The following is a 27710-nucleotide window of genomic DNA, read 5'->3' as shown; positions in this document are numbered from 1 at the left end:
ACACAACACTGTGATTCCATATATTAATGAAGTGCAGCTCTGCGACCACTGAGGCCATCATGTGGCCACACAGAACAGACCAACGCAGAAGAGTGAAAGTCAGACGCAGCCCCGCTCGTGTTTGTCATCACATTTTATTGCAGTTGAGGTTTACTTAAGAGTTTACAAAACCAGAGCAGATTGCAAGCGTCCACGAGGAGTGAGGGAGTTTCATGTGCTTGCTCCACATCGGCGCCGTCGCGCTGCGTCGGTTAAAAGAAGAACGGAGAACGGAGCGGTCTGCAGCGTCGCCCCGATACATTCACAGTGTCGCTGCCATCGCACCTCCTCCAGCTGCACCTGGGGCTCCACAGGTCTAAAAACACACGAAGAGGCCTCGTCACTGCAGCAGCCACTCCTTACGCATCCCTTTATTCGGGCGATTAAAAATAAACGTCATTACGCCGTGTACAAGCTTATCGTTTGACAATTCTGTCTCTGTGTCCTAAGTTACATTCATGACAACAACAAAAAAAACAAACAAGGCAACCGCAGAGAGCTAAAACGCTAGGGCTACATGTTGACTACGTCACGCAGCTTATGTCCTCCTCAACTGACCACCACCCTAACACCACCTCCTCTCACAGCACACACTCCACCAGCAGAAGGACTGCAGTCATCGGCCCTTTGCCTCCCGGGAGCTTTTTACTCTCACACTCATAAAGTGACTCGGGGGGCTCTGTGCACGAGTTAGCTCTGCTGGGTGAGATGGTGCGATATGGAAGATAACGTAGCACTGGATGGTGGGTGAGGTGGTGGTTTAGAGTCTCTAGGTTCTTACTAAAGTGTTCTACGCAGCTCCAGATCATATAGCACAACAGTCAAATAAGGAATGGAATGCTCCACCCAGTAACGTTTGAAGAGCTTTGAAGGATCCCCACTGGATTGTCTATTGATATCTATTTGAACCAATCCCACAGCTATCTGAGTCCTTACTGCTACGTCACCATTAAAACCCTAAAAGAACCCTACTTTTTCTGTGCATGCGTGTGTGTGTGTGTGTGTGTGTGTGTGTGTGTGTGTGTGTGTGCATACAGTGTAGCACAAGAGCAAAACTCATTATGGAGTGTGTGTGTGTGTGTGTGTGTGTGTGTGTGTGTGTGTGTGTGTGTTTGCAGAATGGGATAAAAAGTCACCAGAAAAGGTTTATGTATCATAGCATAACCGGTAAATAACGCACTTAATGCTCCACCCAGCAATATTCAAAGAACTTTGTGTGCACACAGTGTAGCGGAAGAGTAAAACTCAGTATGGAGTGTGTGTGTGTGTGTGTGTGTGTGTGTGTGTGTGTGTGTGTGTGTGTGTGTGTGTGTGTGTGTGTGTGTGTGTATGTGTGTGTATGTGTGTGTGTGTGTGTGTGTGTGTGTGTGTGTGTGTGTGTGTGTGTGTGTGTGTGTGTGTGTGTGTGTATGTGTGTGTGTGTGTGTGTGTGTGTGTGTGTGGGCAGAAAGGCATTAAAAAGTCGTTCATCTCCTCATTGGTTGACATTGTTGATCGTCTTGGTGTGGAGATGCAGCGAAGGAGACGGCGATGACGCGTGAAGCTGCTGCTGTTGGGACTGGGGCTGACACTGAGGGTGAGGCTGAGGGTGAGGGTGAGGCTGAGGGTGAGGATGAGGGTGAGGGCAAGTCTGGAGGTGTGATTGACATTGCAGCTGTGGTCTCTGAGGGGGGGTGGCGGCGGCTTTGGCTTCCCTCTTGGGAGTGTTGTTGAGGATGTCCAGACTCCGGCGGCTCGAGGAAATGACGTCGGCAACGAATTTGGTGCATTCGGCGCAGATGTCGCGCAGCGTGCAGCCGTGGCCGTACAGGTGGGGGAACTCCTCCTCTACCGAGCGGCGGGACAAGCTGCGGAGTGACCTGCAGGAGGTTGGAAAGGTTTTATGTCTTCAGTGTGAATACAGATGGTGTGCCACTGTTCACCGCAGAGAACAGCAAATTGTCTCGACAGTCCTGACCTTTGAGTCTCTAACAGAACACGCTATCATTGGGCCTCATGCAGGCAGCTATGAAAGAACAAATGTTTTCTTATTTTTGCTCTTTTTTTAAAAAGGTAACAGAAAACTTTTCTCATGATCATCACCGGTCCCAAATCCCTCACTAACACCAGTCTGCTGCCTCACCATCGACAACTCCACCCCGTCCTCCTCCACCCTCTCCTTCGAACACCGCGTCAACCAGATCACCAGAACGGCCTCTTTTCACTAAAGGAGACGCGTTTACAGACATTCATGAGACAGGAGTCAACCGTACGGTACACCTCGTGCACAAACTGTGTCAACTTACTGTGCAGTTAGCGACCGAGCTACGGTAGCTAGCTTCTTAACCGACAGTTCTCAAGCAAGCTAGCTTGAAGAGCCGACTGCAGACTGTACATGAAGATCCTTCAGACGGTCTACGGTGGCAACTTGCTAGCACAAGCATGTTCCCTGGTTTCACTAACTTATAATAGAAAGAAGGGAAGAACTCTGCTGCTCGTTGTGGTGCGACCGGGCCTTCACAAAACGGTGCTGTCCAGTTAGTCAGCATGTTTGATCTCTTTCTGCTTCTTTGGGTTTTTAAATGCGTCTTTGTGAGTCCGGTGTTGTGGACGTGCTAATACTGAAAAACAAATATATTATTGGGAGTTCAAATTTAGGAAAAATATTTGTCATTAATGCTCATCTTAAAACTAATATCACTCGTCGTTGCATTCAACATATTCTCAAAGCAATCGAATTTAAAAAAAAAGACAGAAGGTGCTTTGGTGGAACCGTCAGTCACCAAACTACAAGATTAAGGTCGTTATGTGTGATTAAAATAACGTTAACGTTTGCCGTTATCAAACCTACTATTCCCGCCCTTAGAGCTGCACGGTCGGACAGCGGTGACGGATCACCACGGCCGCACGCCTCGTCCATTTCTCACCCCCATGTCTGTCTTCACACGGGCACAAGGAGTGAGGATATTAATGACAGCTGGGTAATTATTACATAATGGCCGCTTAGAGTCGCAGCACTGATTATATAACAAAAGGATGGGCGGGGGGAGGGGTGTGTGTGTGTGTGTGTGTGTGTGTGTGTGTGTGTGTGTGTGTGTGATTGGATTGAGTAGGCAATCTGCGAAGGTCAGCAGTCAGTGGCAGCTTTAAATAGACTCAACCTGTGTTCTTAACCTCGAGCTGGACACGTGTCCTTGGACTGAACAGGGATTGTGATTGGCTGGAGGAGCTGTGGGGAAAACGGGGCCAGAGTGTCTGGGGTCATAATGTCAAGTCAACTTTACCTTGAGAGAACTTTAGAAATGACACACTGGCCTCAGATGGCTGGAGGTTAATGGACGGTAGAAGAACCGGACCGTAGGGATGGAGCCCTGCTAAAGGGCCCTGGAGGCTCTTATTTCTAGCGCACCATACCGTATCAAAATATCAAACCAATTGTTTGGATTTTTTTTGTTTGGATCAGTGGGAGAACGGGTCGTCCTTCAATCAAAGGATCAGTGGTTTCGATCCCCGGCTCCGCTAGTCCATAAGGACGTGTCCTCGGGCAAGACACCAAATTCCTCCCGTAGGCTGAATGGGTATTAATGGTCAGTCCTGATGCGCAGCCTTTACCCACCAATGGGTGAATGACGACATGTAGTGTAAAAGCCCTTTGAGTGGTTGGAAGACTAGAAATGCGAGATACAAGTACAAGTCCGTTTACCATTCATCATCATCAGGGCAAAACACCTAAGATTCATGACTAAATACTTGCAAGTCTAACGACGTTCCCGTCAGCAGCGTGGCCGTGGAGTAAGAGTCATGATGGTGGCACTAGAGGGGAGGTCATGAAAATCAAATGAGTATCCCCCTGGGAGCATGAATGTACACTCGTTTCTCTATTAAATTATGAGATATGTCTAAAATGTTGAAATTTCCAACGGAGAGTCCAAAATTTAAAGGGTGCATCCTCTGAGGAGTACGCATGTGATCAATACACGTCATGACAATTTCACCCGTACATTGTGATGTATCCTAAAATGAGGCGACGTCTCCTTGGGGTCCCTCGTTATTGCATTCGTCACGGGCTCCGGCCGGTTTAAAAAAAGATATTGTTTCATTTAGACATTTTTAGACACACGTCACAGCTGACCTCCGCCAACCGGTCAAGTTGCAGTCGACGTCCACGTCTGTCCAAAATTGCATCACTTCATAAATGTATTGATTTATGGCCCGAGCCCGTTTTGTCGGGTCAACATGACCTTTGACCACCAAAATCTAAATCAGGTCATCGTCGAGTCAAAGTGAACATCTGTGCCGAGTTTAAAGAAAGTCACTAAAAGCACTCCTGAGATATCGCGTTCATAAGAATTGACCGGATGGATGGTCGGGAACAGAATGCCTTCGGCCACACAAAATCTTTATTGCAAAATATATTTTTACTGATCGCCTTCTGACATATGTCTTGGGTCATTTCTGTACAATTTTCTAATTTGAAGTCATCTTTTATGAAAGTCTATATAATCAGATGAACACAGACTCACTTGTAGACTTGGCTCTTGTGTCCGTGGCTCTTTGGAGTGCTGTGGAAGCCCACAGTGTACACAGGAATGTGGGCCATCTTCTTCGAGGGAATCTTCATCTGGAGCACAGGAAGAGGAACGAGAGGAAGACAGTGAGACGGAGACGAGAGCTGGAGCTGTATAGTGAGGAAAGTACAGCCAAGAGATTCCAATCGCACAAACACAAAGGACTCCACACTTACACGGCAAAACCACCACGACCATTAGCTGTCACACAAATAAACACGCAACCAGAACAAACACGATCAATGTTGCACAACACAAATGAGTCACAGCACCCCCGACAAACAGCAGCACCACACACTTCATTAGAACCACGAGAAAACAGCCTGAATGTCAAACCTATGGAGCACAGAACCAGACATCCAACACGGTCTGGGACCGAGGCAACAAATGCAAACCGACAAAAGAACAGAAGAAATGACGTCAACAGAAAGACTTCAGTTTGACAAATTGAAACAATGTGTTGACAAGTGGAACTATATCCCATTTAAGCTCTAAATAGAAACATAGGCACAGAGAACCATACTCAAAATAAAAAAGCAAGAAGCACTCGATCAGGGCTTGACAGCCATTGGCAACCATTTTGAGAAATTGGCAACTAACTCCTGGCCTTTGGTTCCCATCAGTGGCAACCACTTTTCTTTTTGTTGCATTAGCGATATTTCAATATTGCTGACGTGGTATCTTAATGACTTAAAAAAAATGTATTCAATATGGCAACCGTATTTTACTTTTTGGCAGCCAAAAAGCTGATGCCTGGTTGCCAATCTGGCAACCGCTTTTAAAAATGAGTGTTGAGCCCTGTTGATGACGGCCGTCACTAAACACTATACGTTGTTAAAGGTACCTTTGCACTGCAGGAGCCGCAGACAGATCTGTAACAGAAAAGAAGTATGAATCAATACACTGATGTAAAGAAAGATCTGACTAACAATTTTGGAAATTGATCCAGTATTGAGGTCTTCTCTGTCTAGAGCATCTCGAGAAGCTCCCGAGCATTATAATCATGAACATAAATAGAAAATAAGAAATGAAAACAGTTCACAGATTAATTCAACCATTGATCGTTTCTAATATATTCATCTCTTTTGGCTGGAATGGGACATACAGCAGGTCTAACACTGAAATGACAGAATGACATCACAGCTTCATGTTAGCTTTAACGTTAGCTTATCTGCCTCAAGCAGCTAATTCAATCAAAGTTTACCTTTTTAAATTCCAACCCAGGAACTACACCGTTTACTGAACGTTCAGTGTAGAAACACTGTTAAATATTTCAATTTCAATACTTTTAGGGCAACAAAGACACCATCTTGGCAGTAAAGAGACGTTTGGACCGCATGTAGACCATGTTGTGAAATCTAATTTACAGAAAATATGTTAATGAGCACTTCATGAAATAAATAAAACATGCATCAGACTCATGCCCTCAGTATCTTGGGACAAACATCAAGGAGCATGGAAAGTCTTCTCTGATACCTTTTACACAGTAAGCAGGTAGATGGCCATGAAAAGAGAGGGAATTTCACCCTGCAGCAACAGCAAACCTGAGAACACACACACACACACACACACACAGTTACAGAGTCCGTTTACTGTAAACACAGCAGAGTGAGATACAGCAATGAGTGAAGTTCCGCTCCGGTACCTTGCCTCTCTTCAGGTTGTTGTAGAGCTCTTTGTTCTGAAGGAACTTCTCCATCTCCGCTTTGACCAGCACTCTGCGTACGTTGATGACCTCATCCACCGTCAAGGCGAGACTCTCCACCGGGTGGCTGAACTCCTCCTGAAGAGGAGAGCAGACCCATCAGTTGACTCTACAGTGAGCGGTAGGTTGGTAGACGTCAAACCCATTCATTTTTGGGGTGAAGGATACCTTTGAGCTGCTCAGAGAAATAGAGAATTTTGCATTTACAATTCCATGACTACTTGGCAAACTCCCACCTGCTCATGAAGATCATGTAATATTGACCTAAAGCTCCAGAGCAGCTTCTAAATGGAATTCAAAAGGAGTTAATATTAACTTGTTTATTTTGAATATCTACTTGTTTCAAGGATTTTCTAAAATCAAGTGTCATAATTCTGGAATCTAGTGCATCAATCGGTCACATTCTGTCTTCTGAAAAGATACTGACGTTCATTTCCTGAAAATATTGGAAACTGTATGAAATAGTAATGTCAGAATTGTTCAATGAGTTTGCAGTGCGCTGTTATCACCAGTGGGACCGCTGTGATTGTAACTCACCATCCACTGGTGCTCATCTCCAGCTCTGGAGCCAGACGGAGCTTCTGATCCCTCTGTGGTCTCGTCGACTGAACTCAGAGACAGGCGGGCCGGAGAGGGCGGCACCCAGCCGTGAACCGGGTAGGAGGCTGGGGTGAGGAAATGGAGGAAAAGTGAATGAGCCAGAGAGGAAATGATGAGCGCTTCCAGGTTGAAAACTCATGTTACCCTGTTTACTGCTTGTCCCACGTTCTTGCATCTGTTACTCATGGGGACAAGGATTTATGAAATTGGTCCCGTATTGAAGGAGAAGGCTGCAGACCACAGCCGCTAAACGGGCTGCAATGTAATCACTCGAGGCAACGCCACACTGTCAGTGTAGGCCCACTAAATGTGCTGGTTTTTTGAAACTGACAGGCTCAGGTTATTATGACTGTCTGACAGCATTATGGTAAGGAACCCTTTGACCTCAGTCTGTTTGTTAATGTGACTTGTTGCAGGAAGACAACATTGAAAACGCCACAAGTCCCAGTCTAACAAGGCCATGAATTACACATCAGCCTCTTTCATTCAGCTCCATCTCAAGTCTCTGGCCTTCAGAGTGCTTGACGATCGACTCTACTGCCGTCATGTATTATTAATCCGATTTCAGTGGAGCGATTCGGCCCATGCTGCCTCATCTGTAACTTAGATCCCAGTGAGAGGTCTGCTCAGCAGTCGCCCTTAAAAGAGAAACTCAGAGGAGGCTCAGATAGCCGACGTTGGGAGGGGGTTAAAAAAACAGACACAGCTGAAACTGGGTGCCTCTTCGATCCTGCAAATGGAAGGTGTCAATTTGGCTCTAAATGGAAAGTAAACAGGCTGAAACAGGCCGGTAAACATCATCAGTTCGTCTAATTTGGATCAGCTGCCGATGACAGCCGGGGCTTACATCCTCACAGTCACAGTTAAGCTGGACCCCAGTTGGCAAAGTCACATACTGCACAATACATTTTATCATCTACATTATTGTCGAAGGACTGTGGATGGGTTACTGAACGTGTCTACCGCACACAGACACTGGGGCCCTTTGTTTATGAAATGTCATCCAAAGAGACACGCAAAGACTACAAAGAGACACAGGACAACTTCAAAGAGACTCAAACTGACTACAAAGAGACACAGGGCAACTTCAAAGAGACTCAAACTGACTACAAAGAGAGACAGGACAACTTCAAAGAGACTCAAACTGACTACAAAGAGAGACAGGACAACTTCAAAGAGACTCAAACTGACTACAAAGAGAGACAGGACAACTTCAAAGAGACTCAAACTGACTACAAAGAGACACAGGGCAACTTCAAAGAGACTCAAACTGACTACAAAGAGAGACAGGACAACTTCAAAGAGACTCAAACTGACTACAAAGAGACACAGGGCAACTTCAAAGAGACTCAAACTGACTACAAAGAGACACAGGACAACTTCAAAGAGACTCAAACTGACTACAAAGAGACACAGGGCAACTTCAAAGAGGCTCAAACGGACTACAAAGAGACACAGGACAACTTCAAAGAGACTCAAACTGACTACAAAGAGAGACAAGACAACTTCAAAGAGACTCAAACTTACTACAAAGAGACACAGGACAACGACAAAGAGACCAAAACAACAACAAAAAGAGAATAAACATCTATAAAGTCTGTGTGTCCTGCTCCTATGTTTGAGACATGTTGGAGACATGTTGGGGCCTTTTTAATGTCTGTGCCCAGGGGCCCATTGTCCTATAATCCACCCATGTGTGGCATGCAGCTGGGAGGATCAGCTTGCAGACTGAGAATGGATGAAGTCAAGCCTCTGGATATGGACGGCCGGGCTGCTAATGCACCAATCATGGCCATCAAACAGATAACATCCTGCCTGTTGCTTACGTGCAGCACACATTTCAAACCCATTAGCTTCTACCCTCCTTCACCAAGTTAGACCTTATCGGTACATCTTTAGATTTGATTAGACTCCGTAACAGCTTCATGGCAGATGTAATCCTGTCAGCAAGGAGTGTAGGACCACTGCTGTGGACTGACATGAAATTCAGCTCGTATTTCAGTGAGTAACAGTAATTTAATGAGGTTAGTGCTCGAGGTATAGCTGAGGATAAGCAGCGGGGACACCGTGCTTCCACAACAAAAGAATCTTTTGATTCAAGGTTGAAAACCCTGTACTTTTAATTGAATAGATATTCTACAGTTACAAGCGGAATGGAAACAATCAAAGTGGTTGCTGGGTTTTGTCATGACCTTCTAATTAATGCACTGCTTCGTTCCTTCCAGGCCTCGAGGCAGAGGAGCTGGACATTTAAAAAAAGGGTGTTTAGGCCGACAGCCGCTGTATCGACGACCTGAGTGCACTCAGCTTAACTGTTCGTTAGACGGGTAACTTGTGCACGGTGTCTCCTTCTGTGGGAGGGGGATTAAAGAGACACTACGGGCAAAAACATGGCTTCTGTCAATTTTCAGATTTCCATAACTTGTCCTCTTCCAGACTAGTGGAAAGAAAACGTACAAAATAGTTTAGTTTGTTTTTTTAAGACAGCCAGAAATCTCCTCTTCATTAGCACTTACATACACCAAACGTCTTCATTGTGAAGGTTCTTACAGAGGGCTTTGTTCATACATCATTCATAGTCTCATTTAATAGTACATTTAAAAATGCATTTTATAATTTATGGAATGATACAATGAGATATCCAAAAACCCTTATATCAACAAAATGAAACATTTATATTGTGGAAATGAAAATTAGCACATATTTACTAAAATAATGCCTTATTTGCATATTTAAACACACAAAATAATAGTATAAATGTAAGTGGACGTGACATAGAAACAGTTGATTTATCTGCCCTATACTCCGGTCCCCATAAGCTAAAGAGAGTGACGTTTGGTAAGAGTCTAGCAGTTATTTGGCACTGTGGTGTTGTTATGTCCTGATGCTCTGTTAGCTAAACAAGAAGCATTCATTTGCCGGCATGGAGAAACATCTGGTCCCCCTCAGAGCAGATTCCACTTGGCGCGACGCCCTTTTGAACTTAAATGTGCGTTACACAAAGTGTTACACAAAGTGTTACACAAAGTTACACAAAGTGTTACACAAAGTGTTACACAAAGTTACACAAAGTGTTACACAAAGTGTTACACAAAGTTACCAAGTGCTTCTAGAAGAGCCGATGAACACTGTGAAGGAAGCTAGTTTAGCTCAAATCTAATAAAGTCTTAAGGGTCGCATAAAAACATTATTTTTTTCTGTTACTGATTTGTCATATGATGTCGATGATAAAGTGTTTGGCCACTCAACACACAAACCTCTATGAGCGACACAGTGCGAGTCATTGTAATAGTTAGATAGAGATACACCCACTTCTGAGGACATTTACTTGTGCTTTTTATAAGAATATAATTCTAATGTTATGAATGTATTTGCACTAGTTTTTTTAAATTAATTTAATACAATTTTGGTTGATTTCTTTGATAAAAATAAATGATACTTATATCATATTTCAACACATGAATCAAGATAACTTAGTTGCAACCGTAATTTACAGCCTTAAAATAAGAGAACAGCTTAATTAATTCGCCGTGTTGCGTCTCACTCTCGACTGTTATTGGCCCCGAGTTTGTTCATCATTTTATTACTAAAAACATGGAGAGAATGATTGTTTTTTTATGGCTGTTGAGAGTATTACAGTAATACAAAGTAATATGTAAAATCCCCTCAGTAAAAACCTTTGACTCGAATGTGTCGACGAAATGAAACATGTTTTTGAACCTCCAATGTTCAGATTTCTGCTCCTAAAATGAGTACATATTTAATTAGATCATGCCTCGTTTGCCTATTTAAACATAACGATTGTCTTAGTGTAAGTAATCAACTGGGGAAGTTTCATGGTGATATCCATTAGTTACATGTTTTACTCTGTTCACCACTAGCATCTCCCCTTAAAAACAGCGTGACGTATGAACCACCTGCCACACAGGGCTGCAGGCTTTCATTGCAAGCAGCTGGTCTCATTCATTATCTCTCCTTCAGTCAAGTCACAGGATCTAACCGATGGAATGAGCCGCAGTGTCTTCAGACTCCTGGAGATCGACGAGTCTGGCTGAGAATCACCTGGACGGAACCAGATGTGCCGATGTGTGTGGCCATGTTTCATAGAGAGCAAATGGAAAAATACAACAACTCGTTGCAATTCAGCATTGGGCCCAGCCCTGGCTGCAGATGAGAGACATTTGGACTTGCCATAGTGGGAGAGCACAGGTCGGTTATATTCAAATGTCCCCGTAAAGCATGACGGTGAGACAGAGAGACGTTTGGTGGAGAGTTAGGCCGCGAGAGAACCGTGTCTTTAGCAGCAACAGTGCCACCGTGTGGTCATTCATGGTGCACTGCATCTTTTTCATTCACAACTCTAGTATTTACTCTAATATTTGAGCTATTCCTTTAATCACACATTAGGAAGCTGAAAAAGCTAAAGCAGAATTTGATTTCCATGGTATCATCCAGAACATCAGTCTCATTGGGTTCTGATGCTCAAGATGGTTCACACACACCAGGCTCTCCTGCGAACAGAACCATGTTTACGGACTGGTTTGTATGTGACGTCGTCGCTTTACTGCTTTATTTTATCATTGATATTATTAAATCATTGTCTTTATTAGATTATTTTTATCGTATTGATTGTTCATATGTTTCATCTCTTTGTTGAGCTTTCTATTGTTTCGCTGCCTTGCTTTTGCTGTATTGTCTTTAAAGGTGCTATATAAATAAAGTTATGTTATATTATTAATACCGACCATGACGAGCTTCTTCTTCTTCTTCTTCTCTTGGATTTGACGCGTCTGCTCAATTAATTAAACCATCTTGTACTTTTGCTTTCTGTAGACAACTTTGGGTGAAGTCGTCCTCACTACATTCACACACTGACCTCTGTGATGAGGAGGCGGTCCGACGCCGCTTAGCGTCCTGGACCGAGGCCTCTCCCCCCTCAGCCTGACCGCCCCGCCCAGCCGGGCCGACTCGGAGAGCGAGGGGAGCATCTCGGCGCGCAGCATGGCCAGGTCGTGCTCCGAGAAGGAGCGGTCTCTTTTCAGAGGGCCGGGGGAGCTCTCCGTCCTCCTCAGCTCCCCGCTGTCTGGGGACTCCTCCTCCTGAAGGGTGGAGGGAGGAGAGGAAGAGGAAAGAAGGAAATGAGGGGTCAGAGACAGTGGGAGGGGTCGGATGTGATGGAGGACAATAAAGAAAAAAGGAAAAGTGAAGGACAGGAGGCGACGCGCTAATGCCAGATGTAAACAGGGTCAACGGGACTCTGGATCAGTCTGGCAGATTGATTGTCCCTCTGGTTCAGTGAGGGGTGCAGCTAAGCCTGAAACACACCACGATCAGGACCAGGGTCCCTGGTAGCTCAAAGGCTTCCTGTGGAGTTTAAGATCTCCAGTGGCACAGTATTTCTACAAGTTTCATCCTCTCGTGTGCTTGAATAGATCATGAGACAAAGGGCCCCTGGGCACAGATATGCAAAAGTCCCCAACAACTGTCCTACACAGGAGCCAGACACACAACCCTGACAGCTGTCTACACTCTCTTTCTGTTCGTTTTGTGTCTCTTTGTAGTTTCTTTGTGGTCATTTTAATAATTCTTTGTGGTCATTTTAATAATTCTTTGTGGTCATTTTAATAATTCTTTGTGGTCCTTTGTGGTCATTTTAATGTTTCTTTGTGGTCATTTTAATGTTTCTTTGTGGTCATTTTAATAATTCTTTGTGGTCATTTTAATAATTCTTTGTGGTCCTTTGTGGTCATTTTAATGTTTCTTTGTGGTCATTTTAATGTTTCTTTGTGGTCATTTTAATGTTTCTTTGTGGTCATTTTGAGTCTCTTCCTGGTTGTTACACAGAGGGACAGTTTGTAAGTGAAGGTCAAGTCAAGTTCAGTAATCCATCCATGACACACAGATGACGAGATACAAAGTCCTACAATGGTGAAGGCATCATGCCAAGATATACTGCAGTGCACCAGCAAAGGCTGAAAAGAAGAAGACTGCAAGCTAGTAGCTTAGCAGCTGCTCCTCCAGTATCATATTTGTTTAACTAAAACTCCAATCTGCATTAAGTTGATTCACTTTGGGCCAGTGAGGGGATTTCTGAAGATGCTGAAGTATAAAGTTTTGATGGTCAATGTCAAAAATAATCCCCAAGTTGTTGCGTCTTTGTGCAAAAGACAAAGAGGATTCTTCTCTGGTGTTGTTTCTTTTTCCACAGAGGCATCTGAACCCGCTTAGGCTGGGAAACAAAGCATGTGCTACAGTGAAAAACACCAGACTGTTCTAAGAGCAATGGTTCCACCCACCCCAAAAAAACACCTCACCTCAGAAATGTTCATCTCCTCCATCTCGGCCAGAGTCGGAGCCTTGAGCAGGATGCGGGGGCGGGACGGGGGCCGGGGCTCCGACGCGGACAGGTCGATGCATGACGTGGATTTGACGTCGCAGGGACAAGTCTGAGCCAGGCAGGGCAGAGAGCCAAACGCTGAGGGAGGAGACACCAGAAGCACCGTCAGGGGACAAGCAAGTCAGGAACTGAGATCAGAGGGCAGAGACTCTCAGACGAGCCCTGGGTAGCATTTTAGCATCGATAACTCACAGCGACGCGGCAGAATTACTGCGAAGCAACGCCGCCATGTTAGTGTAAACGTTAAGAAGTTAGATTTTATGGAACTGACTTTAAGCCGACAGCAGTACGGTTTGTTCCGGTTGGTGCTCAATATTCATGCAAAGCCACCTCCACGTGTTCTGTAGCACACACTACAGCTCACACACTCGTCTGCAGCAGCGAGCTGCAGAAACACAGTCACAGATCCTTTACTGCGCTTCATATCACCGTGACGCTCCTCTCCAGATACCATGCAACGCTTTCACATGCATAAAGCTAATAAGAGACCATTTGTATTTGAGGTGCTTTTGTGTCCGTCTGGTGGAAACATAACATACAGTATCTAAGGTCTGCTCTTAGACCTGCAAAGCAGCGCAGCTGAACGCTTCAAACTGCACTCTGCCGTCTCACTTTTACAACGTTAAGTATGTAAAAGTCATAAATTAAGGTTGTATTTAGTCTCTTAATTAATCACTGATGTTTTATGAGCATAACATGAATCAAACCAAACTTTAAAAGATAGGTAAATGTGTTTTTTGTTACTGTAATGTAACTGAAGTGAACCTTGGTTCATTAGCCGTTAGCGGTGCCGCTAACGTTACTAGCTCTCCTCCTGTCAATGTAAACACTGACTGGTTGTTTACAATGTACCGTTATCAGCACATCAACATTGTGCATGAAGCTTCAAAGCGTCCATATATTCGGCGCATTGATACGTTTCATATCACGGAATAAGAGGGCGGCGCTGCAGCGTATCTTTGTCGCTGTCCATTGACTCAGGGTGCTGAATTGGTGTTGTGAGGGGAGAGACGGGGCAGGAATGCGGACCATGGTCCCCTTACGTCTGGAGCTGGGCAGGACCACCGGCCTGAGCTTCCTCTCCTGCTTGATCTCAGCCAGGACCTTTTCATGAAGGGACTGCTGCTGCGGGGGAGGAGGGGGGAGGCTGCGCTCTGAAACCTGACGGAGAGGAGAAGCAATGAGAACACAGCTATGCTACAAGAGGAGACTACGTACATAGAGAGAGATATAGACATACATACGTCTATGAATGGATGAGCGAAGGTAACGAATTAAAGACACGATGTAACCCACAGTGTTTGTGACTGCGTGTAAACGGCTTTGATAAACGCTGCTGACATAAAAGCTTGTATGAATAACAGCTTTTAATCATTAATATATCAATTATAGTAACATGTCAAAGCTATTGTTCAGGACTCAGAGTTGCATTAGCATTTGGATGCCTTTCTAGCAAGCTGTTAACTTAAACTACAATCATGTGTCACAGTTGTACGTTCAGATGAAGACATGCACAGTTAATAAATAGCGATGTGTTTAAAAAAAGTGAGTAACGCTCAAAATCCTCACAATAGCTTTTATTTTAAGAATTGCAGGCATGCAGCCTCCTTCACATCTCTCTGGGGAACTCACTGGTTTAAGAGGAGGTCTTGATCTGATGAAATCCAGGATCAACTCATGCGCATTTCTCTTCACCCTGGTGGGAATGTCACCGTCCACCTAAATGAAACAGAGAAACACCAACTGTAGGGCCGTGTGTGTAAATCATCACAGGGATCAATGCAAACAACCTCCGAGGACAACGTTGGAAGATCGTCACCGATTAACACCTGCAGAAATTCACTCTCTATTAGCTCCGTTTTGGTCTCCACCAACTTTTGCAAAAAAAACTAAATTGGCAGCTGCTAAATGGTCCACAGTGTTCAGCAGCTTGCTGCTGACTTCTTCTGGTGTATCAGAGCTTTCTCAATAAAAACAGCTGCTGCTGGAGACGGGGTTGAAAAGACACAAACCAGTTGAAGCCATGAAACCAAAGCAGAAGCGCTTAAAGAAGAAGCTGAAGTGCTCCGTAGAGCTCAGGGGGACAGAAGGCTGTGAGAAGCCTTCATTAATATTTGTGTTCCGAGGCTGAATTATGCATCTGCCTGTGGAGAAGGCCTCAAGGTGACTGCCTCATGTATGCCTGCTACACAACAGTTCCTTCCTGTAACACAGCCGTATGTACGGCATATGCTCCATTGAATCAAAGTCAAGTGATGATAAAAACGTTGCTCTCGGGGTTATGATTTCAGGAAAGAAGGATCTTGTATTTCCTCCAGAAGATCTGCGATGCTTTGATTTAGCTGCCTTCAGCTTAACACCTCTACCGACACTTCAACTGCTTTCATGGCACAGACATGACTACTGCTTTTACATCTTCATATTCATATCGTAACTCATGCTTGGCTTGATTATTTTAAAGCCAGTCTCGTCTCTCACCATGACTTTGCGTAGCTGGAACTTGCGGGTCCGTATGTCCTGCATCAGCATCTCAAAGGGTGTGAGGCTGAACTCGGTGGGCAGCAGGTTGAACGGCTGCTCCTGCACCTTCTTCAGCTTCACTCCCTGCCTGAGCTCCTTCATCAGCTGCACCCACAGACGAGCCTGGGATGGAAACAACAACAACAACAACAACAACAACACACACACACACACACGTCAACTCGACAACACCGCCTTCCTGGGTCAACAACACCGCTGCATTGTCCTCCTGTGACACTGCGCTCTCGCTCTGCTCACCCAGTCTGTGTGTTTCAGAGCGTCCAGCTCAGCTGTGGAGGCGTCTTCCACAGCTTCCTCTGTTGTGATCTTCTTCAGCATCTGTGCGGCAAAAAGCAACAGACAAGCTACAGTGGCAACAGTCTCATTTCAAACACTTTGGGTTTTTCTAAAAGGGTCGAACTCAACAGCTTTAGACAGACTGGAGGATGGTCCTGTTGATTTCAATGGGATAAGTGTGTGTGTGTGTGTGTGTGTGTGTGTGTGTGTGTGTGTGTGTGTGTGTGTGTGTGTGCGCATCAAATCCGATGGGTGATCAGGTTCCTTTCTGATGATGGTACCACTAGACGGTGGCTCTAACTCCCTCAACAGAAGACTTTATTAAAAACAAAAATCAAAAGTGAGACGTAAAGTGTCAATTGTAATCTACATGGGAAACCATGTGCACATATATGGCATATATATATATATGGCTCCCACATACTGTATATGTCCAGTCATTTCATTCAATCCGCACAACGACGTGACAGAATACCGTTTTCCTTCAGAGTTCTGCTTTAAAAGAAAAGAAAATGAAAAAAGATCCCTTTAAAAGAGGAAAAACAAAGAACAAATCCTAATTCTGTTTGATTCTACAAGCCGACAGGTTTAGATCATAATCCCACCACCAGGGGCGCAGTAACTACCCGTCAACCATCAACATTTCAGCGATCGACCGCCGGTGTTGGTAACGTGAAGAAACCTAACAATGTGGTGACAGACGACGAGCTACAGCAGCAAACATCAAAGTCAAATAATACCATTTGAAAATGTTTTATCAGAAATGGAATGCATTCAAAATACGTAAAGGCTAAAGGGTAGACAGCTGAATGTAAACAGAAACAGGGAACCCGTCATGTGGTGAATATTATTATGACTGATGGACGCAATGGTCAAAGCTATAAATAAGTTGTAATAATGGGAATAACCCTAAAAATGAGCCCATACCTGAGTGACTGTGCAGCATTCAAGATATTGGTGCGTTTGTTGAAGAACACTTTAAATAGAATACATTTTAATCAAACCATGACTCTACTGGACGTTTGGTTCCACATCTGGGAATCCAGCTGCTAAATGACACCAAACAAACTAATATTGTTATTATTTTTGGGACAATATTTTAACCGAGAAAAGTGGCGACGTGTGTAAACAGGAGTCTAGATGTAAAGGTGAGCACTAGAAGGAAACAGTGTGTGTGTGTGTGAATGTGGTGGTGGTGGTGGTGGTGGGGGGGGGGCATGTGAACAGGAAGCACTTCAGATTCAAAGAGTGCACACACAGCAAGGTGCAGGCCACTGCAGGTGATGGAAGTCCACAGCTGAGAAGCAGTCATGAGTCTATTTTCCGGTATTTGCTCCAGCTACATTGCTTTAACAGACGTACCTCCTTAGCATCTCGGATCTTGATGAGGAAGGTCTGCAGCTCCAGAGTCTCCACAAACAGAGCCCTGCAGACAGCCTGGTAGTGCTCCGGAGCACAGCCGGGGTCGGCCAGCCGAGAGGCACACAGCGCCGTCACCTGGCGGAACGTGCACACCGGCCTCGTGGCTCCCTCCCGCTGCTCTTCCTCCTCCTCCTCCTCCTGCCCGCTGTACCCTTCATCTGTGGTGAACTTCCCGACGGCGCAGACGCTCTCTCCGCCCTGGTCCCCTCCGGCCATGCGTTCGATGAGGCGCTCCAGCTGGGGGCTGAGCTCCCGCTCCTCGCTGTCATCCAGCCCCCAGTCCAGAGCGCGGTAGATGGCCACGCCCAGCGACTGGACCAGCTGGAGGGACGGACGGGAGATGCAACAAGGGGATGAATAGGTCGTCCTTTACCAATAACAGAAACGTCTTAAAGACCCACATAGATGCAATTCACTCAGACAGAACGTGAACACGAGTTTCACATAACAGACTCTCTGTAACCAGTCATGATGCATGATATTTACAATGTGCCAAGAGGAGAAAGATGACGACAGAGATGCCTTTAGAAAGGCCAAGTGTAAGATATTATTCCAAACTTCTGTTCCACATTTGAAAATAAAGGAGAACTGAAATTCACAATAAGTAAACTGTCGTTCATGCCTCCTGGGGAACCCCTTCTGTTTGCAAATAAAAGTCCTCGTTCTTTCTCACCTGACGCTCTGCAGCAGGCGGAGGAGGAGGTCCATCAGTGTCATCTGAGGAGACAAAGAACGGTGATTCTTTATTCCATTCAAATGTTCATCACGACGGGTTTTTATTTATTCATTTATACAACAAGCCGATTCTCTTTCTCACTGCATATTTTCACATTATAGGAGTCAACTTCTGTTAAACTGGGAACTTAATGCACCAAATCTTTCTGCAGTGACTCATTTTGATAATTAGCGCTTAATAACTCAATTATTTCTTTAAAAACTGTTGGTGTTCGGGCTGATTAAATATGGGGCGGGCCAAAACTGTCTGTTGAATTTTTTTTTCTCAATAATTGTATTTGTCTATTTCTGTGTAGAGATTAGGTTCCCATCTTGGAATTTGGGGTTTAGTATGTTGCCCCAGGACACTTCGACATGCGGACTGGAGGAGCAAACGGGCAAACCTCCGGTTACAGGACCTGCTCTACCTCAGAGTCCTCACTAGTGAGGGGATATTGTCCACCCTGCGTACCAGGTGTGGACAGTTTCTGTGAAAGTCCAAATGCATTTTGTCTTCTTGTGGGTTAGAAATGGTTCTATTACCCATTTTAAACTGGTACCTGTAGTTTAACTGGAAGGTTTGATTAGAGTAGTCTGCTTCTGATGGTGTAAAATGCTTTTGAACTTTTTCCTGCAAAAGTTTTACAGCCTTTGTTAAACATTTTGCACAGATTTGATCATTTGATCGGTTTCACGTTTTTGTTTTGTCTCAGATTTTTAAAGATATTAACATTTCGTTGTGCAACCCGGTGTTGCGTAACATGAACACGAGTGTCACTGGGGTCTTCCCAAAATGCTCCCAGAGAAGAGACAACATGTGCATTACTTATGCTTTCTGCTTCTCTGATGCACCAACAGCTGGCACTCTCTGCAGCAATGCTCAGAACGGAGATTCACACATCATGGTACATTTTATTTGTCACAGGAGCAGCTTTCAACCAAGAAACAGGAATGCTTCCATATTGAGCTGGTTGATTAAATGAGCAAATTGTTTGAAGAAAACCTGAGATTTGTGCCACTAGCAGTCGTGCTTTACTGCACTAATATAAAAAAAAACCTCAGTCAGCTGGTTTTCAATCTTCTACTCAATAAATCAAATGCGGTACTCCATATGTCCCACAGTCATAACTGGGCCGTGCATTATTGTGCCGCAGCCAGGGTTGCCGTGCCTAACTATGAGAGAGAGAGTGTGTGTGTGTGTGTGTGTGTGTGTGTGTGTGTGTGAGAGAGAGAGTAAAAACTCTGATGTCGGCAATGACACCCGAGAGGCCTGAAACTCCTCTATCAGCAGCTCTCGCTGCAGAGGAACAGGAGAATGGACGGACAGGAGAAGCAGGAGACGGAGACAAAGATGGACGGAGGGAGCCGGTGGAAACATCAGAGAGAGAGAGAGAGAGAGAGATGAAAGGAGAGAGAGATGAGAGATCAGAGCCGGTCGCAGCATCCTCCCCCGTCAACAGCCGGACTCGAACCTCGGACCAACAGAGCGTCACTCTGTTCCCCCGTGTGAACGCCGCTTCACTCTGCAACAAAAGGGCAGCAACTGACACTGAAGGAGGGGCAAGGAGACTCTCTGTTATGAGAGACAACATGAAGCCCTGCAGACCTGCCAGACAGGTTCAAATAATGCTCGGCTCGGTCACGAGGTGCAACCCGATGATACCGCCGCCTCTTTCCCACAGTTACAGGTCAGTGAACACAACAGAAGAAAAAAAAACACTTCCAAGAGATTAGATGTTGGAAAAAAACACAATAACCCAGTTAGATATACGCACAGGGAATGTTTGGCACTTTGAGCTGCGGTGCTTTTCTAACCCAGAGTCAGAATCAGCTTTATCGGCCATACAAGGAATTTCACTCTCAACGTACAAACACAGAAATAGAAAAATAAACAGAAAACAAGGACAGGTAGAACAGAGGTAAGCATAAACATTAAACTACTGTGTATATGTGTGTGTGTGTGTGTGTGTGTGTGTGTGTGTGTGTGTGTGTGTGTATATATATATATATATATATATATATATACACATATATATATACACACATATATATATATATATACACACACACACACACACACACACACACACACACACACACATATATGTGTATATATATATATATGCCTATATATATGCCTACCAGCAACTGGAAGCAACGTTGGTTTTTACAATAAAAACTAATTTAATTGTCAGGGCTGGTTTTTCTAAATACATCTCAGCAGCTTTACAGACTCCCTATACGATACTCAGAGCATTAATGTAGCAGCAAACAACTATTAGCAGTGTAAAGGTATCGAGTAAGTGCGTCTACCTGAGCAGAGAATGGTAAAGAAGCACTATTGCAGTTGTTTGCGCTGTTAGCGCTGTTAGCTAACACCATAGCGAGAGATACAAATGCTCTGAATTTCGAATTTTAACGCCTTTAACGATTTATGTTGTGAGCTCATGGAAACGTTATTAGGAGACACAATGTTGGTAGGGATAGTTGCTTCATGACAGGAGACAATAAGACACTGGACCTCAAGAACATGTCGGTATTCTTGTCATAACTTTCTCTTCCTTTCTTTCGTGCGGAATCTAACTTCCGGTATCTGTGTAAATGACCGGCATAAACATGACTGAATGCGTAAAAGGACACGCGTTCACAAGAATTGTAAATTAGCATCATTAGCATCCCAATAATACCACATGAGGCTACCCGTCTAACTAGCCAGCTGTCCCCTAGTTAGCTAGCTAGCGTGCTAATTCTGCCATGCTTTAATGCTACACTGGTTACAGGAAATGTAATCATCTTGCAATAGCAATGTGCCTTCCTACGCGGTGACAGAAGTGTGCGGATGAAGCATTGGGTCGTTTGTAATGCTACGACTCCGCTGCTCGTTTTAGTCGTAACTGCAAGTCCACGACTTGTCGTAAGTCAGTTTAGTTTATACGGAAGCTAGCCCCTTACAACGGTCGCAACGGTACACAGAAAAATGGCCGCCACTCTGACCATTCGTACAATATACGACGACATACGTCGTTTTGAACGGGAAAGTCCAATTAACGCCGTTTTGAAGCCTTGAGTTCTGCGATTTTGGTTTCGCCATTTTGGATTACGGCCATGTTTTCTTTTCGCTACCAATGACCAGAAGTGACCATATTTGGAAGGTGGAGGAGTTCCAAATATGCAGCTCTATTGACCTGTCAATCACTGTGTAGCCCCGCCCCTAAAGCATCCCCTCTTTATGGTCTGTTTGACTCTAAATGGAGCATAATGTACTAAATGAACATCATGCTGTATTGAAGAAGACTGTAAACTAGAGATTGAGACCATAAACTCATGTTTACAATGTTTACTGAGGGAATAAATCAAGAGAGAAGTAGAGTCATTTTAGACTAGACTTCTATACAATCATCCATTTTTTCAAGGCAGATTCAAGGCATTGACTCACCACTAGGTGACCTTAAATCCTACAAACTGGTCCTTTAATGTTGCGTCTTAATAACCACGAGCCCCTTCCCACCAAACCCCACGGTGTTCCTCCTCATTAGCTTTTAGTCACACGATTATTCTGGGTAAAGATGGAAAAACATTTCCTCAAAACCCTCACGGACGCTCACACCGACACCCATGGTCCCTTAAGATGGACTTTGCCATCTGTTGCCATAATAATAAAAGGTCTGAGAGACCGAATTCAAAAGGAACCACAGAGTGACAGAAGACAAACTGGGCTGGGAGGAGCAGAAGTTCTAAATGGAAAGGAGAGACGGAACATTTCTATTTGTTCAGCCGTCACCAGAAATGACCTGTATACATGTGTGGCAGGGTGTGTCACTTTGACCGGTACGTCAAGTCAGCGCTGACCTTTGCACTTATTTTCAAAGAGAACAACAATCAAGGGGGAAAGCATTCGTTATATATTCGGAGTTCATGTCTATGTTACGTGTTCGGTGAAGTGACTGCCGTGAGAGACGTTTGGCGCGACCTCTTGAGGAGCAGAGCGATGCCGTAATGGGAAAAGCTTGCAAATCGAATCTCCTCGAGTCTCGTGTTTCGCCGGTGCACGGTCAGCGAGCTAAAAACTAGTTCTTGTCTTTCATCCGTAAAAACAAAAACAAAAGGAGCAGTTGACATTTGGGTGATGCAAGCTTCTTTATCTTTTTTTTTTTATCTGACAGGAGCGATGTGTATCTGGACTTTGACTTCCTGCTGGCCTTAATTGCACTCAGCGACTCACCTCACCCTTTAGCATTCGTCCTGCAATGTCTTCCAGCAGCCTTCAAACTCCCGTTTCACATGAACTGCTGCTTATCTGAAGCTCTACCACGGCTCATCCCTTTACCACGTCCGTTTATTGTTCCCGGATTAGGAAGCAGTCCGGTTGACGCAGGAGGAAGATATCAGAAAGGTAAATCGATGACGAATCAAGAGCTTCTCTCGACCGACACGGTCAAACTGAGCACTTTATTTGAATTTAAATATTCATATTTAGAATACATGTTGCAGTGAGCTCAGTCAGTCTTTACGAGGGACAATACCATTTCCATTAGGCCCACTTAGTCATAAATCTATTAATGGGGAAGAAGGTACTGTGCCATTGAAGTGATCCAGGCTCATCTGAGCACAAATGTCCTCAGTATTACAGTACAAATCTCAACACTTTTCATTTCACCTTTAGAAATAAAACTAGCAGAAACCATGTTTAGATTCCTCAAAGCCAGGTATAAAAGATATTTTGTTATAATTTGAACCTAAACTTGGCTGTCATGACAAATTGAGAACACCTAGTTATAGTCGCTAGAATATATTAAATCCTCTCCTGGATACCAACTTTGACGGAAAGAATAAAGGCTCTTATTAGTATGACTGCTTTATAGTGTTGAATGCATGAATATTATCCGTTTGCATTCTAATGTGTGAATGATAGTGAGGATGCTGGGTCAAAGAGAGGCCAGCCCAAAGAGATAATATAGTAGATATACATCTAGCTGGACAGCGGTGAGTGTTAACAATAGCCACGTTCGCTGTTCACGTTCATTTAAATGATCATTTTGGGGGGAGTGGCGTTAAGGGGGGCCTGAAGGGACGGGCTGTCGGTGTTTCCCACTTTCTCGGTACACTCAGGGACTTTTGGAGCGAGTGCTGCTCGCCACTTTCATTGGAAAAGCGTCGGCCAGGGTTTTTAAGTTGGACATTGCAAAGTGGGCTAACCCTGACGTCAGCCCAGGGCTTGCAGGTTATCTCCTGAAAAACCGACTGAACCAGATGAACAGCGCTGGAAGTAGCCGGTGTGAAACAGGGTCATAGTGAACAGAGGAATAGTTTGATATCTAGAATGTAAACATTAGTCACGACAAGACGTTTAACCCAGGGCTAGCAGGAGTGCAACGTGAACCGTGTGGTCCTGGGCCTGGGTTATAATGTGTCATCAGTTCTTTGCTGTGTGTGCAGTGTGAAAAGCCCATGAGACAACTTTTTAGCACCTCTCCTCTTCTGATAGAGGCTGACCCCCCCCCCCCCCGACCAACGTCTCCTGTGCCAAGCTAGCAGCTCCCTGACCAGTTTCTCCAGCGCCAACCCTAACCCGAACCCTTCACCAGTTTGTATTAAGGCTGTTTCAGGTCAGAGTCGACTACAAGATAGTCGCTGCAACCTGCTGATGTCATCGACATCAGTAAACGTCACACACACACACGGACTCGTTTACCAGCAGGGACGACCCGTCGTGTTTCACACCAAAAGGAGACTAAAGACGGAGAACAACGGAAGCGGAGACGCCGGTGAGCGGAGCCGTCGGCGGCCGTGGTGCTGCAGGTCGTCTGCTACCAGACACCAGAGCTCCATTTGGGAAGCAGAGCGACTGTGCGGCGCGTCAGTGAGGATGAGGCGGCTTCTCCCTCTGTTGCAGAGTCACTTAGTGACTCAGGCCGATACGTTTACAGTAAAATGCTGTGCAGTGCAGCTTCGGTCCCGGCTTGTTTTTGGACTCACAGTAACGTCCTCCTCCGTTGAAGATCGGTGTACGACCTGATGAGGGTTGAATATAATTAGTGCTTTCATCTGCTACTTACTGGATTCATCAGCAACTAGGTCTACCAACAGGAAATCAATGGACAATCATCTACATAATACATTAGTTTAAGTCATTTCAAAAGCAAAAATGTCAAACGATCTCTTGTATTCAGGATTAAACTAACGATCTTTCTGTGTGGCACAAATCTGTTCATGTCCTCAGTGTTGAATCTATCTTTTATAGTCAGAAGTTATACTTTGATCTTTGTGAAATGAGGCCCAGTGGTAGGTTTCTGTGACCCTAAATGTGCTTGTATGAGTGGTACAAATATAAATGAAAGTAGTCAATGAAAAATACTCTGCATTATTAATGAAGCGTGGACCTCAGATTGTTGCTCAATACTCGTCGTTTCCTCTGCAGCCCTGCTGTCTAAAACTGTTGTGATGATTTGGGATGAATCTAGCCGCTTAAACAATGCAAAGGCTCCTCTGACTGCTAGATTAATAATGTAGACAGACGCGCTACAGTAGACTCCCTTCATGCTGGTTAGGGCATTTGCACCACTACTTATATGTGGATCGTGTTTACTTATGGATCAGCAGAGCATGAACCAACACAGGCTACGAGGATAAACAGTGAGCGCTGACAATTAATGATCACAGCAAAGTGTTCGCTACTGTTAAATGGCAAACGTGGTTCGCAAGGATCTTAAGAAGTTCTCCCATGGATGGATTACTGACCGGGCCTACCAAGCACAGGCTCAGGGGTTCTAAAATGGTCAGGGGTCCCCCTGGCCTTCACCGACAAAGAGACACGCATCAACCAGGAAGAGACTCAACATGACCACGAAGAAACAACTACAAAGTGATGCAACAGCCCCAAAGAGACTCACAGTAGGAAAAGGGGCAAAACAACTACAAAGAGACTCCAGACCAACTACAAAGAGACTCCAGACCAACTACAAAGAGACACAGATCAACTACAAAGAGACTCCAGACCAACTACAAATAGACACAGATCAACTACAAAGAGACTCCAGACCAACTACAAAGAGACTCCAGACCAACTACAAAGAGACTCCAGACCAACTACAAAGAGACTCCAGTCAACTACAAAGAGACTCCAGACAACTACAAATAGACACAGATCAACTACAAAGAGACACAGATCAACTACAAAGAGACTCCAGACAACTACAAAGATACGCAGATCAACTACAAAGAGACTCCAGACCAACTACAAAGAGACACAGATCAACTACAAAGAGACTCCAGACAAACTACAAAGAGACACAGATCAACTACAAAAAGACTCCAGACAACTACAAAAAGACTCCAGACAACTACAAAGAGACTCCAGACCAACTACAAAGAGACACAGATCAACTACAAAGAGACTCCAGTCAACTACAAAGAGACTCCAGACAACTACAAAGAGACTCCAGACCAACTACAAAGAGACACAGATCAACTACAAAAAGACTCCAGACAACTACAAAGAGACGCAGATCAACTACAAAGAGACATAAACCCTCAAAGACATGCCTAATGACTACAAAGAGAAACTAAACAACGACAAAAAGAGCCTAACCAGCTGTAAAGTCTGTGTGTCTCACTCCTGTGGCAGCTCCAGTGTCTCCCCCATGCACCATGAGGGGGATCCAATGAGTCCCTGGCCAAATGGTGAACACTTTAAAGTCACTATAATCTAATTGAATAGAATACAAAGTGACTCATTGTCAGAATCTCACCAATATTACCACCTCACCGTGTATACAGTATTCAGCAGAGTGTAAATCTTAGGGGACATGGGTCACTGGGAGTCATTTTATAGTGCATGTCTAACTCTACAGTTCAACAAAGCAGGAATTCTAAAATAATGATTTAAGATAGACGCCATCCTGTTGCTGAGCAACGAGCATTAAGCATTGCCTGGAGACAGACTGTAAACGTTTCCAGTTAAATTCCTTAAAAAGCAAACAAAAGTAGGTTTTCATCCGGTTGTGGCGACTTGTTCCAGATACTCGACAAAAGCCGAGGCTCTCGTGATCATTACTCACATTCCTGCTCCTCGCGATGTGTCTCACTGATGTGTTTAATATGCATCAGGGAAGTTCAAATGTTCTGGCTGTGTGTTTTAGTGCAAGAGATGCAGCAACATAAACACAGAATTATGACTCCAGACCTTTGAGAAACTCCCTGTGGCGTTCTGAAAGTTGATTTATGATCAAGTGGTTCTCAAAAGAGGTATGCAAATAGTGATGTAATGCAGGTAAGGGCACGAGGCAGTGACAGAAACAACTAGAAGACTTCGGGCTTCCATCCGCCCTTTGAAGTCTCCAAAACAGTTTTTGCAAGAGGGGATGCTCGGGTGAAGCGCCATGAATAATTAATCATTTACCGGCACAATACAAGTCATCCTTGTTGGCATCAGGAGGGCGACACGATAGCGACTTATCAAAATACTGTGTCAGCTTAATAATGATAAATAATGTAGTTAAAAGGTCGATTATGCAGGAATATTAAATGGTGTTTGGGACGGAGAGCACCGTCTTCTCTCCGAAGACGTTCCTGCGAACCGAACTCCATGAGAAACTCGAATCATTTCAGGCGGAACTGCTTTTAGTTCCCGGTTCCTGCGAGACGAGACATGATTAAATATCTATGATGAAGTACTGATAGACACTCTTCAATTCCGCGCTGATATGTTCAACCGAACAGTGTGTAGTTTGTTATACGAAAATAAAGTTTAGTCGCCGGGGTACCGCGGAGGGGTTTACCAGAAAAAAAGTACTGCAGGAATCAAGCGGACCAGACGCAAAAGTCGGTGTTTTACATAAAGATATAGTGCCGATTCAGGGACATAACCTTACGCCGAATTGAAAAGTGGCTCCTGATATTTAAATATAATGCTGTGTCAGACGGTAAAGCGCTAACTTACTTCAAACGGAATGGACACATTGTTAGAATTTACTTTTTTCATAGTTGACTTTTGTCAGAGCAAGTTATTGGCCATCAACGGTCAGACCGTCCTACCGTTGCGTCGCGGCTCCTGCTGCAATGACACGGTTCCGTCCCTTTGCAGGAGGATGGAGGTCGGGTCCTTCACCCGGAGGACCGTCCCGGCGGGCGGGCGGGGCACCCTCAACCCGCTACAGCACTGGTAGCACACCGCCCACGCCTGCTCCTCGTTAATGGGCTGCTCGTAGGACTTCAGCACCTCCTCCAGAGACAGTTCCCGGGGCTCGGCCAGGTCCCGCGCCTCTCCGCGTTCGGCGGGGGCCGTTACCCGTGAGCCCCCGTCCTCGGCGCTTCTATTGGTGAATCTGGCCATGGCTGCGATAGCGTGGAGCCCATTCTTCACTCCGTAGACACCGGGGCCATGAATGTAGTCCACCCGACTCCTCTTGTTCGGCGCTGTCTCCTCTGCTGTCCTCCTCTAAACGTCTACTGCTCCTCAAACTACCGCAGC

The 27710-nt window shown here is 44.8% G+C and overlaps 1 protein-coding gene across 1 annotated transcript; it reads right to left on the bottom strand.

Annotated features, from left to right (window-relative positions):
- Nucleotides 1-115: 115 nt before the first annotated feature.
- On the bottom strand, nucleotides 116-27710 carry spire2 (spire-type actin nucleation factor 2). The gene is made up of 15 exons (XM_068723321.1): nucleotides 27275-27710; nucleotides 18201-18244; nucleotides 17468-17848; nucleotides 16067-16147; nucleotides 15767-15931; nucleotides 14921-15007; nucleotides 14332-14449; nucleotides 13206-13366; nucleotides 11768-11990; nucleotides 6829-6956; nucleotides 6232-6369; nucleotides 6063-6130; nucleotides 5431-5458; nucleotides 4542-4639; nucleotides 116-1898 (listed from the first exon to the last, which is right to left on the bottom strand). Exons 1-15 carry the CDS (start codon nucleotides 27570-27572, stop codon nucleotides 1514-1516), a joined length of 2403 nt encoding a protein of 800 aa, XP_068579422.1. The 5' UTR covers nucleotides 27573-27710; the 3' UTR covers nucleotides 116-1513.

The sequence above is a fragment of the Cebidichthys violaceus genome, unplaced genomic scaffold (assembly GCF_023349555.1).
Source record: "Cebidichthys violaceus isolate CVI_PGR_0920_01 unplaced genomic scaffold, fCebVio1.0.p SCAF_3, whole genome shotgun sequence".
NCBI lineage: Eukaryota > Metazoa > Chordata > Actinopteri > Perciformes > Stichaeidae > Cebidichthys > Cebidichthys violaceus.
This window is presented reverse-complemented; position numbering and strand designations above follow the sequence as displayed.